General features: G+C 41.1%; 2 protein-coding genes across 3 annotated transcripts; one reads left to right on the top strand and one right to left on the bottom strand.

The window, feature by feature from the left end:
• Positions 1 to 493: 493 nt before the first annotated feature.
• Positions 494 to 9,158, bottom strand: ganc (glucosidase, alpha; neutral C). 2 transcript variants are annotated; one of them, XM_035609643.2, is made up of 25 exons: positions 9,019 to 9,158; positions 8,597 to 8,698; positions 8,194 to 8,296; positions 7,798 to 7,925; positions 7,378 to 7,554; positions 7,251 to 7,272; positions 7,078 to 7,147; positions 6,720 to 6,816; positions 6,181 to 6,364; positions 5,645 to 5,783; positions 5,170 to 5,405; positions 4,946 to 5,072; positions 4,657 to 4,736; positions 4,248 to 4,391; positions 4,054 to 4,150; positions 3,875 to 3,976; positions 3,556 to 3,730; positions 3,382 to 3,450; positions 3,191 to 3,255; positions 3,007 to 3,083; positions 2,827 to 2,901; positions 2,518 to 2,631; positions 2,163 to 2,275; positions 1,573 to 1,676; positions 494 to 1,068 (listed from the first exon to the last, which is right to left on the bottom strand). In XM_035609643.2, exons 1-25 carry the CDS (start codon positions 9,048 to 9,050, stop codon positions 959 to 961), a joined length of 2,742 nt encoding a protein of 913 aa, XP_035465536.2. In that variant the 5' UTR covers positions 9,051 to 9,158; the 3' UTR covers positions 494 to 958. The 2 variants fall into 2 exon arrangements, 1 of the variants encoding a protein (XP_035465536.2); XR_004785258.2 differs by lacking the exon at positions 494 to 1,068 and having other exon boundaries at positions 1,640 to 1,676; positions 4,244 to 4,391.
• Positions 9,159 to 10,102: 944 nt separating this feature from the next.
• Positions 10,103 to 19,603, top strand: LOC118285810 (transmembrane protein 87A). Its single transcript, XM_035609669.2, has 20 exons — positions 10,103 to 10,272; positions 12,147 to 12,204; positions 12,321 to 12,418; positions 13,497 to 13,613; positions 13,743 to 13,790; positions 14,218 to 14,259; positions 14,344 to 14,470; positions 14,621 to 14,682; positions 14,946 to 15,129; positions 15,231 to 15,330; positions 15,451 to 15,544; positions 16,716 to 16,787; positions 16,885 to 16,993; positions 17,450 to 17,508; positions 17,635 to 17,738; positions 17,839 to 17,915; positions 18,279 to 18,343; positions 18,445 to 18,497; positions 18,819 to 18,849; positions 18,965 to 19,603. Exons 1-20 carry the CDS (start codon positions 10,174 to 10,176, stop codon positions 19,004 to 19,006), a joined length of 1,641 nt encoding a protein of 546 aa, XP_035465562.1. The 5' UTR covers positions 10,103 to 10,173; the 3' UTR covers positions 19,007 to 19,603.
• Positions 19,604 to 20,405: the final 802 nt, after the last annotated feature.

Genomic DNA, 20,405 nt, shown 5'->3' on the forward strand with positions numbered 1-20,405 from the left:
CTTTGACCTTTGACCTTTAGGATGCGACACGTCACCGCTTCATCATTTCATCCTATCAAGACATTTATTTATTTTATAGTTAGCAGATGAAATCTTCAGTGATAATGTTTTGTGAGGTCACAGTGACCTTTACCTATGACCAATAAAATCTAATAAGTTAATCATTGAGTTATCGTTGTTTGTAGCAAATTGCAAGGTGTTCCTGAGGTATATGACGTATGAGATATGAGTACGAATAATAATGAAATGTGATATTCCTCCAGTCACGGCTGTCGGGTGGCATAAAAAAAGCATCTTTGAGGCAATTTGAATTCTTTTTCTCCTTATGAATTGTCTTCTCGTTCTCTTCGATCCCCCAATTTTTTTTTCTTGTCGTCTTCGTCAGAAGCAGTTTGTAACTTGAAGTAACAAGAGTTTTAATAACTCTAATGTAAGATCAAACTAGTTTTAACATTTAGAAATTCATAGCTAAAACACTAAACCACACATCAAATACTCTTTTATATTCTCCTTTATTATCACTTCCTTATCACACATAACAATTCCTGGAAAATAAATGTGTGTACAGGGACTTATTATGTCAGCGTTTTTTTGCTCTGATTCTATTTTCTATTCATTTTTATTTCATATCTCCATATCAATACAACTTGAAAATAACAACAAAATGATGCTTACGCTTGCTGCAAAGTCCTTGTTGAGTCTCATACATGTTTTTTTTTTAGCTCATTCCAGCGTTTTCCTATTGTAGCATTTTGTGCCAGAACAGAAAAACATCTGCTTTGGGAAGACGTCACTGTCGGTTTCAGGTAACCATGACGACACATGTAAAAAAAATAACAGAGTGAACGTTTGAAGCTGCACGTCGTTTATGAAGTGGAGGATCCACCTCGTCCGATCTGGAATAACAAAAAATCCAGTGGACGGAGAAAATGGAACTGCACCGTCACAAGTTAACAACCTACAGTATCTGGACGTCCCAGGCCGTCGCCACTCTGAGCTGCAGGCTGCTCACCGTCAGTCGGCAGCAGGTCTCCACGTACTGAAACGCTGCGGACGTGTCTTCGCAACCTGGGGATCAGAAGAAGAAGATTTATCTTTGTCTCTTTTACACTTTAACATTTTGAATAAAACACAAATAATATTAATATTCAGGACTTCCAGAATGAAAACTTAATTTGCGGATTTCCTACAAGGGGAAGTTGCGTTTTCATGACCACCACCTGCGCTATTGTGAGTTTCTCCCTTTACAAATGTTTGAACAATGGAACAAAAACAGCGAATATGGCAGAAAACTCTGTTCTTTGTTGTGTTCTTTTTGAAGGACGGATGAAACACATGATGTTAGAAACTCAATTGGAAATAAAAACGCACAACAAACCCACAGAATGGGGGAATAAATCAAACTTTGCGGGAGTTTTCTTTAAAACCCTGACCCCCTTCTAACGTTGTTTTTCAATTCTCCTGTTAATGCTGGATGACACGTCTCTGCGTCATTATCAATACGAGATTATGGGATGTCAGTCAGCTCCGTTTGTGAATTCATGCGGGTGTAAATTGGCCAGACATGCTCACCTGACGCGTGCACGGTCACAGCGGACGGTTTGCTCTTCAACCCCAGGACGGTGACCGAGTTCACGACAGTGTCGCAGTCGAACGCTCCGTCTCCGCTGGCCGGACTGAGAGAAGCAGCGTCAACAGCAACATGTCAAATCATTCTTTTTTAAAATTTACAAGTACAAGTACGGCCTGATGACGGTTGCACACCTCCGATTGACCTATCGAGTTGAACTTTATTTTCCAGTTCTGTCCAGGCTAATATCATATACAGTATGTGGCAAAGACTTGAAAGAGTTTTAATAAAAGGTGCAATTGTCATTGGCGTTAATTTGATGTTGAGTCCAAGGGAATGTTGATGCCGGATGTGATGAAATTCCCTCCTGATATATACCTCATTCAAAAGAATGGGAAGGACGTGAGGTCACAGTGACCTTTGACCTCCAAAATCTGAATGGAGGTCAAGAAATCCCCTGGAGGCGCTCTCACGTTCACGAGAGTGGGACGGACAGAAACGTATGGAAAAATAAAAAAGTATTAGAGGTTCGCCACTTCTCAATGTGGTCTTAAGCTGTGCGCCTCATTTAGGAGGTGTGAGCGTGACTCACCGGCAGAGCAGCCGGCCCGACAGCATGTTGAACCTGCGCAGGCAGAAGGCCTTCCTGTCGCGGTAGCTGAAAGAGTGGCCGTCGTCCAGGTACAACTCACCGTCAGCGGCCGCCTGCAGAGAGGAGGGGCGGCAGTCTGGACTTCACTAATTCAATTACACAAATGTCATGAGTCTGAACAAAAAAAACTAAAAACCCCACACAGAAAATATAGTGTATATACAGATAAAAACCTCTAAGCAATTTTGTACTGGAAGGCATCAGATTGTGCAGTGGTTTCTATTTTTTTCTTGTACCGTATGTTTGTGTATGTATATCTACATATGAAGTGAAATTCATGCTCAAGGAGTCTTACCTGAGAGTTTAGCGCCACGGTGATGGACAGGGGCAGCTGCTGGAGCTCGGCCGTACAGGAGCCACTTCCTGTTGACCTGCAGACCACCGAGCCGCCGCGCTGGAACACGGGAGCCTGCACAGAGGAAAGTTCCCTTTACATCATACTCTTTGGCATTATTTTGGTTTCAAATAATATGCATTCGAGCCAAAACAGGAATCCAATAACTATAATTCATATGAAATAAGTGAGCATATATTTCCTGACTCGTCCAGTGCATGTTGCAGCCCCACCGCCCCCTCTGCTGTTCGGATCAGGGGAAACACTGACCGTGTCCAGGGTGACTGGAAGACTCAGGGTCTTGCCGCCTTCGTACGCCTTCGCAGAGTGGACGTCGTACCAAATCTGAAACACAAACCTTGATGTAACGTCCACACTGAGGCGTAACATCAATATACACATATATATATATATATATATATATACATACACATGTTTGTTTTTGTTTACCTCGCCAGATCCAGGAAGTGACACTTTGATTTCCTGAACACCCGGCTTGATGACGGGACAGGCGAGCAGCGCCGCTCCTGCAGGAAGTCGAAGACAGTTAAACTCAGATGAACCCGAATTGCAATGATTACAGGATATACTGTGTAATAATGCAATAGCAAAAAATGATATATATATGTATCACCAATCATATATTGGCTGTCCACAGCGAAGGTGCTCTGTTCTTTGGAGAATTCCACCCACAGAGGTCTGTTTGAAATAAAAAGAAGAACCATGGGAAACTCATGAAAAAGTCAAAGTTGATGTCACAGGTCCAACGCCGATGTCTGTAGCTGCAAGTTCATCCACTGCACAGCAGACACAACTGACACTGACCTGACTGGAGGCAGACCAGAGGTGTGAGCCTGGTGGAACAGAGTGTACCAATAGGGCAGCAGGCAATACCTGAGCACAGCAGAGAGTTTGGACATGAGATACTTGAGATAACCGTGTATCTCCACAAGGATCATTTAAGTATCATTCTGGACGCATATAATCCTCTGACCGCACCTCTGTTGGATCGCGGCGCGGACCGCGGCCGTGACCTCCTCTCCGAACAGCCACGGCTCCCGGCGCTTTGTCACCTTGGCAGAGTGGCCGCGGAAAAACGGCTGCAGGGCGGCGGCCTGGTACCAGCGCACCAGCAGCTCTGGATCGGGATCCTTCACGAACCCGCCGACATCGGCTGCGACGCAGGGAGGACAGAGGGATGTGAGCGGGCCGCAACTTCAAAGTGGTGACATTCAGCAGTGGTGAGGAAAGTATAATTACATTACACAGTCCGGACCATTCCAGTACTGAAATACTTCGAATTACTTGTGATACTCGCCTCCACAAAACACTATGCCTGCCACACTGAGAGACAGAACCATGGAGATCGAGATCTTCAGATACTCCCAGCTGGCGACGTTGTCGCCGGTCCACACTGCACCTGCACACCGAACAAAGGCAGTGACAACGACAACCATGGATACATGAAGACGCCTTGAACAAATTAAATGAACTCACCGTGTCTCTGTGAGCCGGCAAAGAAGGAGCGGGACAGGACAAACGGTCTCTCCGAGCCGCCTGAGCGAGTCACCAGACCTTCCGCCGTGGCCATGTGCTTTGAGAAGAAACATTATTCATAAAGTTATTCACCTCTTACTGTACGTGAGAGAGGTGAAACTGCCAATAGTAATAATCCAAATGCCCTCACTCGCCTGGTAGAAGCCGTACAGGTTGTGCAGTTCCCGGTGCTCCCAGCCCCCGTGATGCACCGCGTCCTTTGGCATCGTCTTCTCCGGCTCGTCGAAGACGGACGGTTCGTTCATGTCGTTCCACACGAATAGCGACGGCGTGGATCCCTGAGTCGGACACGGAGACACTTCAACAACGGCACTGTGACTTTATGTGAGAAATATTTTTGGAAATATTCCGTCATTGTGTGAGGTGCTGCGGTGCCACAGCATTTGATAAAGATTTGAAAGATTTGAAAAAACGTTTGTTTCACATTTGCTACGTAACTGTAGAAACTCATAACGCGGAGTGTAGTCCGTCCTTCATGCTTGTGGATTAAACTGGGTTGCAAATACACAGTATTATTGATTTGTGGATTATTTTGACTCTCACTTTGTACTTATCCAGGGCGAAGCATCTGGAGTACCATGCTCGAGTGGCCGGGCTGCTGAAGTCAAGGTAACAGGACTCACCTATGAGAAAAGTTTTAATGGATGGTTATAAGAAAAAAAGAAGCAAAAATCAGGTTTAGACATTATAATTTGCATTTATTTGTATAAAGTGTATTTTTGAGGGGTTTGAAAATGCCCCATATTCATGGCACAGTCAATAAAATGTACTATAACATATTGAATTATTAACTTCATGACAGTCAAAGTTTAATAGCAGTTGAAAACCTTACCGGGCCAACATGAGCCCTGATAGAACCGTCCCTCTCTGTCCTTGACAAAATGTCCAGCATCTCTGGCCTCACAGTACAGGGACCAATCAGGATCGACCTTGATGTGGGGATCACTTATAACCACAAGCTAAAAGACAAAAAGGAAAGCACAGTAGATACGATAGACTTGTAAAATACAAAGAGCTCTAAAAAACTGTTGTAAACTGTGCATCCTGAAAACCGACCTTCCTGTGCTTCTCCTCCAGGTGGCGCTGCAGGGCAGCCGGTTCGGGGAAGTGAACAGGGTCCCAGGTGAAGTAACGCATCCCGTCCGTGTGCTCGATGTCCAGCCAGATGACGTCGTAAGGGATGTCGTGGCGATCGAACCCCGAGTCCACAGCCTTCACGTCAGCCTCGTCGTCGTAGCTCCAGCGGCACTGGTGGTACCCGAGGGCGAACAGAGGGGGCAGGGATGGATACCCTGACAGACAGACAGACAGTTCTGAGTCACACTCATTGTAAACATCACACAGGACTTAACATCTGAGTTTTTATTTATTCTTCTCATTAAAAGACGAAAAGACAAATAACGCAGATATTAATGTAAAAAAACCTCCATAATAATGACTCAAAAGACTAAATTCACTTGTTTAAAGAGATTATTTGGTTTTATATGCAAATAAATATCATTCAAAAACCCCTTCAGAGGTGCAAACTCACCCGTCAGCTGAGCATACTGGCTGAAGAGCTGCTGTGGACCGGGCCCGAGCAGAACCACGCAGTCGATCACGCCGCTCTCCGACAGCCAGTGGACGTCGGTCTGAGGCCGCCCGCTCTTTACCGGGGGCGTTTGGTCTCCCTTGAGGTAGGGGGTTAGTATGCGGTTCAGAATATACATTTTTGAAATGTCCTTTAAAATGATTTACCTTGGAAATGTGTCGGGTTCAATTTGATTAATTCAAATTGCCTTTTAAAGTGTGTTTGCAACCAGGAGCAACAGAAAGCGCTGACATTGTTATGGACAGGGAAATTCCTACTCCTGCAATATCAAGTGGCGTGACAGAATTAACACCGAGAGCTTTGCTTTTTCCCCTTTCAGCCCCAAAATGTACAACCGAGTCTGAGGATCTGATTCAAAAAGATCCCCCCCCCCCCCCCCCCCCCCCCCGATCCTGCTGTTTTGTAGGTAAGTCGGCGGCTCTTGAAAGGCTAAGCTTTGACAGACAATGTGCGAGAACAGCACCGTTAACTGTTACCTGCGGGTCACTGTCACTGTAATGTACGTTCACAAACGTCTCCGATGCATTCAGCCAAAACACGCCCAAGGTCCTGTCGTCTTTGTGGGCCACCAACAGCGGCACGGAGCCATACAGGCCGAGGCGACTGTACAAGTCGTAGGCAAAGGCGTCCAGGTTGTACAGCCGGTAAGGATCACCATCGCTGTGAAAAAAAACCAAAATTGAAAGAAACACAAGGTATCTATTTATGTACTGTATATATGATTAAAAAAAAAGGTCATACATTTCTCCAATTTGACATTTGTGTGAAATTCTGTCATAATTAGCGTATGAAATCTTGAGATATGGCCCTTTGGACCTTTGAATCTACTCAGTTCCTCCTCGGGTCCAAGCGAACGTCCCGGCCACATTTAAAGAAAATCCCTTCAAAGCGTTCCTGAGATATTCTTGCTGTTCACAAGAACGCAGACGGACAACTGGAAGCTGATAACCAAGTGAGATGAAAAGCACAAAAAAAGCACACGGTCGATACTTCAAATACCGTACACGCCGCGCACCTGGTGTCTCTGAGCTGCAGGCTGTCGGCGTGTTCCGGAAGACCGTACACGTGACCGAACCCGTGGAGGCAGAAGTCGGCCCCGACGCTGCTCGGAACTGGAGAGGCATAGAGTTCAACCACCGTCGTTAGTGTATTTATTGTAATCCCAAATTCATCACCATTCAGCGTTCACAATGTTTGAATGTGAACCAGAGTTTCTTCTCCTAGGAACTTTGTTGAGAAATTACAGATGTTTATATATCAGTTCCTTCGTGGGACATTATTTGGAAACTCGGGGGCCTGGAAAATACTCTTCGTTTTAACAGTGTTTACTGACACAAGTTTCCCTATTGAAGTATTTAACAGCGGACACAAACCATCAGCTGTGACGTCCGCGAACTGCCCGAAAACCTCTTTCCCTAATAAAGGTGGGGGGTCCTCGTGAAGCTGTCAGTGGAACAATGTGAAAAAAAGAACAACGGTATTTATTGGGGAGGAGGATTAAGCTTCAAGTAGGGATAATATTACACTGGCGTCGGCAGTCTCTTACCTCGCTACCACGAGATGTGGCCCTGGGGAGAAAGACACACACACACACACACAGAATATGAATTAAACTGTGTGTTGGTGATTCGTTGGTTTTTGAGGTACGCACGACGCGTCCCCGCGGTCCTCACCTGGGCCCACCCTGCAGCGTCTCAAACCACAGTTTGCCTTCGGAATTGAACGTGGCCATCACCTCGTGCTCACACAGGATCTCCACTCGGAAAGGGGAACGCCGCACGCAGACCTGATGCCGTCCTGCAGACCAAGAGAGGGTAACAGAGTCGCGACTCCGCCTCTCCACTCTCAACCTGCCGGGTCAACAAACAAGGGGAGAAAGGTCAAACACAAGATCAAGACGTGGACGTTTCAACTTTTGGAGAAAAAAGAACCCAATAGGCGCTATTCTCCGACAACATGAGAATCGAGGATGTGCAGGACAACGCAGGCAGAAAAAGCTTTTAGTGTTTCAGAGAAGCAAAGGCAACGTGCCTGCTTGTGTAACTAGATATTATAATGGAAGGTCGGCGGTGGATGATCATGCGGCATCTTACTGTTCGCACTGCTGTTCCCCGGTTATCACATCAGGAACTCGGTAACGGGCTTTGACCGGCCGGAGTTCGTCTATCAATATCCGCACGGTGTCGTTTTTACAGGGTGACACCAAGAGCAGCAGTCTGGTCTGTGGCAAAGAGCAAAAGAAAGAGTTTTTATCGCGCAGAATTAAAAAGGTTTACTTCACATATATAATAGCAGACATAGGACAATACAGCGGTTTATAAAAGTACATATAGGAGTCTTTCAGACCACCAAAACATAAACAATTTACAGGATTCTGTGAAATTAACCATTTCTGACGTTCGTAATGTGTGGTTAATTTAAATTTGTGATTTAAATTAATACAAAACATCATCCTGGATTTTGATTTTCCGTGATACTCGTGTTCAGACCTGCGTGTCGGGCTCCAGCAGTTCAAAACGCGCCCCCTTCTCCGTGAGCACCATGGTGTCCAACAGGGCTCGGTGCTGCAAGTTGGGACCCTGCATCTGCCGCCTCGACGTTGACAATAGAGACCGACATCATGATGCAACAATATATCTTAAAGTGATCCATTACAGCGGGGCACTGACATCATTTACGGCTCGAATTCTACATACACACACAAACTGCTAAATTCTGCAAAATACACTCAATGATCAAGCTTCGTAATTTTATTACTGTTGGGTTTTTCTATATAACAGTGTCCATCTTCCTATGTAAAGTGTCTAGAGATAATATTTGTTGTGATAAGATTGAATTGAATGGAATACATATTTTTGGGGTTATGCTGTAATAAGTCGGTGCTGAACATACCTGTAAAAAGCAACATGATCACTTTTCTTGAACTTTCCTTTCGGTTCATCATCATCATCATCATCATCATCAGGGTCGACACAGGGACAAGCAGAGAGAAGACTGAAATGTAAACATCACATATACCAGTCACCGGGTGGAAAATAATAAGCATTTCCTGGTTATTATGCATTCGCTTTATTAGGAACCATGTGGATTTGTGTGTTACCAATGGGTTTCATGCAATTTGTACCTGATCTAAAAGACAAAACTTAAAAGCCACCGACAAATTTGGCCACAAAATTCATTTAGGCATTAGGACCAGTGTACAACAATTTTCTGGTTTCATTTATACACAGTCCCCTTGGGAAAAGTCAAAGGTCAAGAAGACGACATGATGTCAAAACCTTCCCAACTCTGAAAGCAGCTCGTTGCTTTAATACCTGACCAGCGGTTCACTCCTCTCTTCCGCCATCTCGAGCAGACGTTCAGAAATACATTTTGATAAACAGGTCCGCAGTCAGCTGTGATTTTTGCAGCGACCGAACAAGTTTGACAGAACCGAAACCGAAACGACACCAACAAATGCATCCGGTGCGAAATTTCAAAGTAAAATCTCGAATAGAAATTATATTTTTATTTTTATTTTTATTTTTATTTTTATTTTTATTTTTATTTTTATTTTTATTTTTATTTTTATTTTTATTTTAAATTGTATTTTTATTTTTTTTTTTATTTATTTTTTTTAATTTTTTTTTTATTTTAAATTTTTTAAATTTTTAAATTTAAATTTTTAAATTTTTTATTTTTTCATTAGTATAAATTAATTTTATTAGTATAGTACAATATTCTGTAGAATTGTACAATTTTGTATTCCCTCAAAATGCATAATGCCATTTAAAAAAAATACCTGGCTCCGTCACACCTGACACCTGAATTTTATTTTTTTTTAAATTATAATAATAATAATACTATAATAATATTTTTTTTGCTAGGAGCAAATTAATTTGACAGAGATGCCTATAAAATAAAATTAGCTGTTTAATGGATGTTAAGGCTCAGGTTGAATAAAAATGATAATACTTATTGCTATTATGTAATTATGATATTACATGATATACAAATCAGTATTGCTGTACATTTTACTCATACTTATGTATACTTATACAGAATAGAATGGAATAGAAGCCTTTTATTGTCATTGCACATGTAAAACTGTACAACGAATTTTTTTTTTAATTGACGGAGCATAATAGTGAAGATAGAATTTAAAAGAATGGTTACGCTAGTAATGATTGTACATTTTCCATAATTGCACATATAACCAAGTTAGCATGCTAACGTGTGTGTATATATATATATAGTTATGCATCTATGTATATATTTAATCATAAACAGTCTGTTTTTTCCCTGAATATAGACAATTTATGGAATTCACACACGAACCCCCCGAACTCTCGCGAGAGCAGCGTGAAACTGCAGAGAACGAGAACCGGAAGTGGAGGCGGATACGGACCCGTTGCGCTGTGTGTGTATGTGTGCGCGCGTGTGTGCACCTGACACAACAACACACACTCACACACACACACAGAGCGAAGATGCCGGATGCGCATCGGTGGTGTTTGCTGCTCTTCGCGTCACTTGTGCGCCTCGGCACGGCGGCAGAAGTGTCCGTGTGGAGCGTGGACATCAACCCGGTCAGTGTCACACCCGCGACACCCGCTGTTGTGTTTTTACTCTTACCTGTTTTTCATGCTAAACCTGCCATGCTAAGCTAGCGCTGTTAGCCCGCTGGAGCTAACTAGCCGCGACACAGCAACACACACACACACACACACACACACACAGCAGGTGAGTGTTTGAGTGTGTGCGCGTTCTCTTTTATATATATATATATATATACATACATATATACATAAATATGTATATATATATATGTATATATGTGTATATATATATGTATATATATATATATATATGTGTGTGTATAAAAATGAGAGCAATTTCTTGAAGGAAAGACACTAGTGCAATGGTGCTGAACCATATATATCATAGAGCTGCAACAGTTAATCAATAAGTAATCAACTACTAAATTAATCGCCAACCAATTTGATAATCGATTAATCGTTTCAAGTATTTTTATATGAAAAAAAAGGAAAAATCATCAGATTTCAGCTTCTTAAATGTGAATATTTTCTGGTTTCTTTGCTCCTCTACGACAGTTAACATGACATCTTTGTTGTGTGGACAACACAAAACATCATCGTGGGGTTTTGGGGAAACACGATTGTCATTTTTCACCATTTTATGGACCAAACAACTAACCGATTGATCGAGAAAATAATCGACAGATTAATCGATTAGGAAAATAATCACTAGTTGCAGCCCTAATATATTACTAAATATACACGAGGGCAGAATACTGGAATATATATTGAATAATTAACTAAATTCTCTGTGTACACAAGGTGGGAGGACGTGGCAGAATGTAAATGAAGGTGCGGGGGATGTTGAAAAGAAGCCACTGTTTAAATTTGCTGTCATAAATTGATCAGACTAAGCTACTAACTAGACAGGAAGTGTCTCCACCACGTGTCCTGTGTGACAGTAACTCATATTGTACCACTGTCTGCATCGATGTGGTTATTATAACAAGAATGTATAAGAAGAATTAGCCACCTACATTATGTGTCTCACCACAGGATTGGCAGTTTCTTGAAAGTGTATTAATGCTGGCTCGTAGCCGGCATTGATTTTTTACTTTTAGACATTGACTTGCATTTTCACAGAGTCTGTAATGATGATGGTTCACTGCATCTGCTACAACAAAACGTGTGTCCGTTTATAGCACGGTCAATGAGCCAGAAGCTTACAATTTCCTACTAGATAAGACATGAAATCTTTTGACATATTTATTTAGGGCTGCGAATTAGGGTTATTTTCATTATCGCTTAATCTGTAGATTTTTTTTTTCAAGTTTGGTTCATAAAATGGTGAAAAATGTTAATCGCGTTTCCCAAAAACCCCAAGACGATGTTTTTTGTTTTGTCCACACACCAAAGATATGAAAATATGCACATTGAAGAAGCTGAAATCAGAGAATTTTGAAACTTTTTTCCCCATAAAAACTTCTTGAACCAATTAATCGATTGTCGAAATAGTTGGCGATCTTATTTAGTTGTCAATTACTAATCGATTGATCTATTAACTGTTGCAGGTCTACATTTATTGTGACTATTTAGTTAACGGGGAAAAGGCTGAGACAAATATGATGAAACCACAAAAACACACAGGTAAATCAACTGCACTATTTGAGGGGTATGGGGCATGTATTGTTTCATTCATTCATTTGCTGTATTTATTATCCTAACTTCAAAGGTCTGTCATTTGTTTTGCAAATAAATAGAGTTACATCATCCTTTTTCTCTCCTCCTTTGTCACCTGAGAGGCTGCAAGTACATAAGTGGCAAAAAAGAAAGAAAAGATAACGTGTTGATATAATAGAGTAACTATTAGATGTTAGATAAGAGCCCAAACAGCAGCTGACTGATTTGTCTCTTTGTATTTCCAGACACAAAATTATGTGTTTCGGAAGACGCTGTACGCCAACACCACCATCTTCATGAAGTGTAAGTAGTCCGACCTCACATCTCCATAATGCATTGTTTTTATTTTCTCCTTATTACTGACTAATAATCCAGTGCCTCCCCCTCTGAGTGACCGGTCGTCTTTTCTCTCTCTGCAGTCCAGGGTGACACGGCGTCATGTGAGAGAAACCTGGCATTCAACATCAGCTGGTACCTGCGCTCCTCCGTTTGCTACAACGAGGTCTTCAACACACCAGTGAGTACTGACTTTTAAATTGAATTTCTTTTACCAGTTATTGAGTTTTTGGTTTCACATTCGGCATCAACAGCTGACTTCAGAGCAGCTGCTGTGTCCTCTCTGAAGTGTCTTCAGGGTCGTGGGGTCTCGGGTTCTACGTCCGTCCTTTTGTCAGATTTGACTCTCGGTCCAGGGCCATCTCAAACGCAGCTGCTGCTTTGTCTTTGATGTGCTTCACCTCGTCACTGTCCGTCTTGAAGTAGAGGGTCTAACAGTGAGGATATGTAAAGGTCACCTGTGGCCAAGGTCACTGTTTCATTCAGTTTTCTTCTTTGTTCTTCACTTTCTGGCAGACAACAATAACCCAGTGAGATAGTCCTGGACACTTTCAAAGAAGAAAAGATATAGCAATACAGTTTACAATATTTTAAATATGGACTTCATCATTCATTAATCTAAAAACAGTAAATCATCTGCTTAAAAATTTGCAGTTGTAGTCATTTAACTGCACCAACAAGCCCCGATTGTACAGCTCGACCATAAATCTGCTGTGTAAGGAACAAAGTGCATGACTGGGAGTTGAACAATTATTATTTAAAAATTTTATTTTATTTAAAGATTTTACTGTATGTACCATCGAGGGATCTTTTGTTGAGGTGATATCAGACCAAGAACTTATTTTCCTTGTTTGTTCAAACAGGATTCTGTTGTTTGCAGCCTCATGCTTTGTCACCTTTTTATTTTGTTTTTGTCTTCTGACATATTGTAATTGTTGAAGGCAGCATTTAGTCACAGCAGGTATATGAAGTCAAGATTTTATATATTTTATTTCAAGCTTTTGGTTTTTATATTCATTATGCAATGCCCTTATTAGATATTTGTAGTTAATATGCATTATTTTGCATTCATTTCCCCTGGTATACACACACAAAATTATATCCATCTCCCATCCCTCCATGTAACTTTAAATAGACTCAACTAGTGTATAATTATGTACATGTATAATTGTTAACAGGTGCTCGAATTACACTTAATTACAAATGTTATTTTGCCTGGTGTGTTATAGAGGGTAATTTCCTCCCACTTGTTTCTGTAGGACAACAAAGCGACGAACATGTTTGGTATGGATCACATGCTGAAAGACGGCTGGAGCGGCTTCTACAGTCAGGGCTACATGTATTTTGACAACTGCTCCGCCCTCTTTTTGCCAAAGGTTTGTTACCAAGACAAAGGTGTCATCGTACAAAGGATTGCACGATTACAGTCAACCTCAGAGTTTATTAGTGTATTTCAGGTACCTTCGGAATTATTATTTTTTTTTTTGCTCTGTCCTCTCATCCAGGTCTATTATAGTGACTTCAACCCATATCAGCCCCTCACAAGCCCAAAGGTGAGTCCAGGATCAAGCTGATGTACGGTACTTATAAATGTGGATTGACTGTTTTGACCATAATATCTAAGAACCGTAGATATTCTATATTTACTATACCAACCAAAAGTAAAAAAAACTGGCCGATGGTGTTGGCCTCTGTCAGACTGTCACACCAGTACCACCTCCTGATGCATATTCAATATATATTTTTCTCTTCATTGAAAATGATAGCAAAACATAACGTCATAATTAAAGTCATGTATAAGTTTTTCTTGTCTGTTTCGTTGTTGTGATATGTGCGATAAACTTGCGTTAGCTAACATGGCTATTCTTAGCTGAGCCAGTCCAGCCACTAACCACTAATCTGATTGATCAATAACATATACACAAAAAGCTCTTTTTATTTGTTCGTGTTAAAATTAAGTTTGTCTTTATTCTGTTTTAGAGTGACCCATCAAATCAGAGTCTCGTTTGGCCCGACAAGCCGGTAAGACGATGCTTTTATTACTTTTAAAGTTTTTTACATGTCTGGAGTTGAATAGAAGACTGAGCGCATCACACTTTTTTGCAGGATATCAGTGCAGTGGCCAAAGCCTGGCAGGACAGTCCCTATCTGTTCATCGTGAAAGTGCAGCCTCTGTTTCGTGGCGTCGAAGACGAAGACATTGGCGCCGAGCAGCTCAACTTTGCCTTCACAAGTGAGAAAATATGACATTTACTTCACTTCAAGGGCCTTTTGAATCTACTCGGTAGGGAGATTGCTTTAAAAAATAAAAGAAAGAAAGACTTTTAAGAAGTGACAGTTTTGTGTCAGCAGAAGTGGCTCACTTTAGTTTTTCTTTCCCCAGTGAAAGTTGAGATGAAGGGACCACATGACTTCTCCTCTCCAGCAGACTGGCCTCTCATGATGGTATGTGCTATCAAATATTCTATAGGAAATATCTTGTTTGGACACAATTAAACATAATTGAATGAATAAATAACATAACAATCATTACCTGGAGCAAGCAGACCTATCAGCCGTTATATCTGTGGAGATTCTCATTCTTAATCGTTAATACAAACATACAGAATGTTTTATCTTAGTTATAGTATCTGAAGCTCTCAACCACACAGGTAATTGTTTAGTGGCATCATGTGGTCTAAGTTTTATCTTTCTTCCGTCCATGACAGTTCTTCATGGTTATGTGCATCGTGTACGTCCTGTTCGGGGCTGTGTGGCTCTTCTGGTGCGCCTGCTACTGGCGGGATCTGCTGCGCATTCAGTTCTGGATCGGCGCCGTCATCATCCTCGGCATGCTGGAGAAAGCTGTGTTCTACTCCGAGTACCAGAGCATCCGTTACAAAGGAGACTACGGTTGGTCGATTCTGTCCATTTTTCCTGTCCTTTTCTTTTTCCCTTTACTTGAGTATGTTATTTTACCATTATTTTTGTCTGTGTGTTTTCTTGCTTTACAGTTCAAGGTGCTGTGATTTTCGCTGAGCTGCTCTCCGCACTCAAAAGATCTTTAGCCCGGATCCTGGTCCTCATTGTCAGTCTTGGTTATGGCATTGTCAAGTAAGTTGAATCTCAGTATATTTTTTCTTTTACTTCAGCATTTTTCAGATTGCCACTTTTTCTCAGTTGTTGCATTTACAGTATTTTTTAAAAACCAGAATGTTCCTGTACTTTTCTCAGGCCCAGGTTGGGAACCACAGTGCACCGGCTGGTAGTTGTCGGGCTTCTTTACCTGCTCTTCTCCTCTGTGGAGGGTGTGCTGAGAGTGACCGGTGTAAGTGTCGACTACTACTACTTTTTTTTTAAGATTGCAAGTTAAAAATCCACCCTAGTTTTGCCAGTTGAATCCTTTTAAAGTGAAACAGCAGCAGTAGGATTTGTTGGATTTGCATTAGGATTAACGAGAGAGTGAATGTGAAATACTGAGGTTTATATCAAGATAAAAAAGAGCGATGCTATTTTACAGGCTGCATTGTTACCTGTGAATCCCTCAAGTGTGTGGAGGACATTTGATTCACGTGTGGAAATGTTGGAGAGAGAGAGCTTATTATAGAATGTAAATGAATTTAGTGCTCTTGCTGGGAAATTCGGCATATTTGCATTTTAAATTAGCTGCATTTTGGAGAATATTCATACTTTACTCCTCTACGCCTCAAATATTAATTTCCTAGTGCCACCGTTGGAATTTCATTCAGGCAAAGTTGATGCTTTAGCTTCCTCAAGGATGATTGAAGCTGATGGCGACGGTGTATTTTTTATATAAAAATGTTGCCTAGTGCAGCTTTCAGGGCACTCTGTATGAATAAATGTTGATTGTGAGTGGAGGAGACAATAGAGACAGAAGAGGTTATGCAGGGATCCGGTCTCCTGGAGGCAGAGAAGTGATGGTAACAGGGAATGACAAATTTGATCTGAGAGTTTTTTTTCCCCGAATGCGGCCGCACACGCTGCAGCAAAGTGCAGAAGGTCATGAAAAAAACAACACAAAGTTGTACAAACAAACAAACCTGAGATGAAACACGGTGAGAGGAACAAGGAGAGGAGCTGGTAGACTTACTTGGGTGAGCAGATGTGTCGTGTCAGGAGGCAGCTGGAGAGAAAGCACAGGGAAAGCTGTTTAGAAAAGCTGCAGCTTCCCTTATGATTAAGTCATTGTGCTCTCTGTGTCACACACACACACACACACACACACGATGACCGCCCACTCAACTGATGTCCTCTGAAAATGTTTATTCCCTTTTGTGTTTTCCATACATTGATTTGTTTGTGGCGGCCTGCGACAATATCAACAATAACAACAATATTCAACATATATTGATTTTGTAACTATTCGAAAATGGGGTATTTACAAATGTCCACTTGTGACCGGATCACCCAAGACGCTCGGTGATGCCAAGGGGCCTCAGTCTCATTTGTGATAATCTGACTCTTGTCTCCTCTCTCAGGGTTTCTATGGTACGGTCGCCCTGGTTGCCAATCTCGGCCTCTCCCTCATCGACTCCTGCGTCATGTGGTGGATATCCTTTTACTCCAGAAGCCAACAGGACAACTCAAGGCTTTACCAGAAGTTAGTTTAAATGAATATACAGCATGTTCTCCTTAACTCGTATATACATTTTCATCAGTCTGTCCCAAACCACTCGTCTGTTGAAGCTCCGCAGGAATGTAGTGAAGCTGTCTCTGTATCAGCACTTCACCAACACGCTCATCTTCTCTGTTTTGGGTGAGTTACAGTCACCGATACTGTCCATGCTCACAGCTGCTGCAGGGTCAAAGGATGAATGAGATGACTTATTGTTAAGGCGATGTTAGTTTAAGGAACAGCTGCTACATTGTAATCAGTTCACAAATGTAGCATTAAAAGTTGTGGATGAAAGGATGAAAATGTGTTTACTTGTAGAGGATGAGATAAAAAGCTGGAAGAAGATTACCACGGCATAAACAGGCATGTATTTCACAAAGATGTCGAGCTATTCCGTCTGCCCTGTAGCGCTTCATTATGCACCTCATGTATTTAAGTAATGTAAATGAATTTATGCTTTTGCAATAACCTTTTGTTCAATTTCCGAATCTGCCTTCATTGGTGGGAGTTGTTTTTTCCTTGTGCCGTTTTTCGAAGCATTTGCATATTGTTTACAGACATCAAGACGAAAGCGGTGTTCACTTTGTTTTCCCACAGCTTCTATCATATTCATCATCTGGACCACCAAAGTCTTCAAGCTGGTGGACTGCCAGACGGTCAGTTTGTTTTTTTCTGTTGATGAGTGATGGTTGTGTTGCTAGGTTCTCTTCCGATGTTTATACATAGATGAAAAGTGAGCTTGATAAAAAATCCATCTTTTTGTTCGCTCTTTTCTATTTTAGGGATGGAGGGACTTGTGGGTAGACGATGCCTTCTGGCGTCTCCTGTTCTCCACCATTCTGCTGGTCATCATGGTGCTGCTGCGGCCCTCCGCCAACAACCAGAGGTCAGAGTCCATCTGGACCCCGAAATCCAAAAAAACCCACTTGTATTCAAGTACAGAGTTGACGTGATTTTCTTATATCGCCGGATCTCTTTCCTCCTAGGTTCTCCCATTCCCCTCTCATCGATGAAGACGATGAAGAGGAGGAGGCCAAGGAGCCCATGCTGAACGAAGCTTTTGGTAATGCTGTTTTGAAAACATTTCCGTCACAGTCTTTTCTGAGGCCGTCGTTAATGCTCCACATTTAACAAAGATCCACTCATATGCAAATAAATCAAGGTCTGCTCACATCTTCCTCTACACAGCCTCGTCAGTCGGGGGGTAACGTTACATAACGCACTGCTACCAAGGCCACGAGCTAAATCTGCTCATGCAGACATGTAGAGAAAAGATTAATTTAGAAAATGTTCATCTCATATTCACATGATGGTATAAAAGGAAAATGTTGTAACCTAATTATGTTATAACCAGTTCACCGAAACAAGGGACTTTTATGTCATCTCAATTGGCTCTTGTTGTTTTTTGTTTTTTTTCCCCCCACAGAGGGAATGAAGATGAGAGGCTCAAAGCCAGAAACTAATGGGTCCCAGAAACTGTTGAGCAAAGAGGTTTGTTGACTTGTCATCCTCTCTCTTCTTTTATCTGTTAATCTTTTTTTTTCTTTCTCCACACATAAATTAATCATTCTCTTTTTTCTAAACTTTCCCAGGACGAAGACCTAAAATGGGTTGAGGAGAACATTCCCACAACTGTAGCTGATGTGTAAGTAGTAAATTAAAAAATGTAGACATCTCTGCTGCCTTGAAAATATCCCAAAATGATTTCCCAGTACTGCATTTGTCCAAAAACCTACAGTATTATGCTACCTGGAATTTTTGAGAATAAAGTATTGTCAAAAAATGTAAATGTCAGATCGTCTCAACTTAGGTAAGTGTATTAATGTAACTTCCAACACCTGGAAAGATACTATTTTCATACTCAAGTATCAACACTTTAGAAATACAAACAAGCTGCAGAGAGCATTTTAAAATGTTCAACCCAGACGTTGTTCTCTAAACTCTGCTTTTTTTTCTCTCTATACAGAGCTCTCCCTGTAATGCTAGATGAGGAGGAGGTAAAGGATCCTTTACTTTAACATGCCGGTCCTATGATTTCACATTTTTTTGTCTATTTAGAAATACTCCTGGTATTGACCATTACTGTTTCCCTTTCTTTCTTTTTTTTAACAGGAAATCCTGAAAACCAAGATGGAGAGATCCAAAATGGAGTAGAAGTAAATATGAGAATGACAAAAGAAAAGCAAATTCACTGAGGCAGCGATGAATGAATTCTGAGTGATGCTGAATGATTACCAAAAAAAGAAATGGGGGCAAAGCCAACTGTTCTCTCCAGACACTCCAACTTTTTAATTTCTTATTTAACAGGTATTGTGCAACACTTTAATAAGCTCGGAGAAGCGTTGATATTAATGTGTTATATTAAGGCGGTACGGTGAAACCCTGTGTCGGATGGGTTGATGTCTACACCGGCATTCACACTGCACTTTGATAAATGTTTTATTGGTTTCATTTTTTGATTCAGCGTCAAACAGAAACCGGGGGAAATTTACACAATGCACCAATGGATTTAATATTTATCAAAAGCCCCACCATGTGGTTTTAGATGACAATAATATTAAATGGGTCGTGGGGTTCGTGTTCAATTCGCGAAAATTTGAAGGAATGTGAGGACCAATTATTGAATCTGTTCAGGTAACAAATCATGATTCTCGGCAGTGATCACAGCCAAGATGTCAGATATGAATGAAGGAGAGAAACATATACTGCAAACACTAAGTTATAAAGTAAAAGATTATATATAAATATATGCCAACACAGCGTCATTTGAACTCTAGGTTATCTTCAGAGATATTCTGTGCTATAAACAAAATGTTAAAAAAAATAATGCTGTTCTCAGCATGTGTCTTATTGAGTTACATATTAAGTAGGTCACACCATGTGACATTTAATATTTAAATGAGCAAACTACTGTGTATGGTGTAATAAACCACTTAGCCACATCACTAAAAAGGAGTAATGTTTTCATGCTTTTACCCTGAATATTGAATATTCCGTGAGATCATTTCTTACAACTGAACCAGTAACTGATAATTGAACGTCTTATTATAAACACACAACAAGCACTTTGTATTCAATCTACATATGCCACTGTTACTGTATGTGAACACGGCTGCATCAGTGAATATCAATGCTTCTTCCGCGGTTTGAGGATATTTGTGTTAACTGGAAAACATTTCTGGGCCGGGAGAATGAAATCATCCTGTTGAGTCAAGAAACTCTTTCAAAGCCAACTATACAGTATACACTGTCATAAACCTCAATGGCGTCCATTTCATTGACACAAGCTTTACACTAAATCACTACTCTGAGATGTCGTCTTTACAGTGAACAGTTCAAGAAAATTACGATATGATTCTAGTCTTGGTTATCGTCAAGTCCTCAGTGGGAAAACTTTATGAACATTCTGCTTTTCAAGTACAAGCCGGTGTGAGTTTATTTTTTTATATAGTAAAAGTTTTAGGTCCACTCCATGTAAACAAAGTGATTTCTTCTTCTTTTCTTATTTACTGAGGCACCAGATCATTTCATAAGCCTAAAATCAAATATACAT

Source organism: Scophthalmus maximus, chromosome 15, assembly GCF_022379125.1.
Source record: "Scophthalmus maximus strain ysfricsl-2021 chromosome 15, ASM2237912v1, whole genome shotgun sequence".
NCBI lineage: Eukaryota > Metazoa > Chordata > Actinopteri > Pleuronectiformes > Scophthalmidae > Scophthalmus > Scophthalmus maximus.

What these genes read in the sequence shown, in the direction of transcription:
- ganc (XM_035609643.2), bottom strand. Translation starts at nt 9,050, where the DNA reads ATGGCGGAAGAGAGGAGTGAACCGCTGGTCAG. An exon ending in GATCATGTTGCTTTTTACAG is followed by an intron (nt 8,297 to 8,596) that starts GTATGTTCAGCA and finishes GTCAACGTCGAG; the next exon opens with GCGGCAGATGCAGGGTCCCA. An exon ending in TGTGACCGTGCACGCGTCAG is followed by an intron (nt 1,069 to 1,572) that starts GTGAGCATGTCT and finishes TCTGATCCCCAG; the next exon opens with GTTGCGAAGACACGTCCGCA.
- LOC118285810 (XM_035609669.2), top strand. Translation starts at nt 10,174, where the DNA reads ATGCCGGATGCGCATCGGTGGTGTTTGCTGCTCTTCGCGTCACTTGTG. An exon ending in TCGTTTGGCCCGACAAGCCG is followed by an intron (nt 14,260 to 14,343) that starts GTAAGACGATGC and finishes ACTTTTTTGCAG; the next exon opens with GATATCAGTGCAGTGGCCAA. An exon ending in CCCACAACTGTAGCTGATGT is followed by an intron (nt 18,498 to 18,818) that starts GTAAGTAGTAAA and finishes CTCTCTATACAG; the next exon opens with AGCTCTCCCTGTAATGCTAG.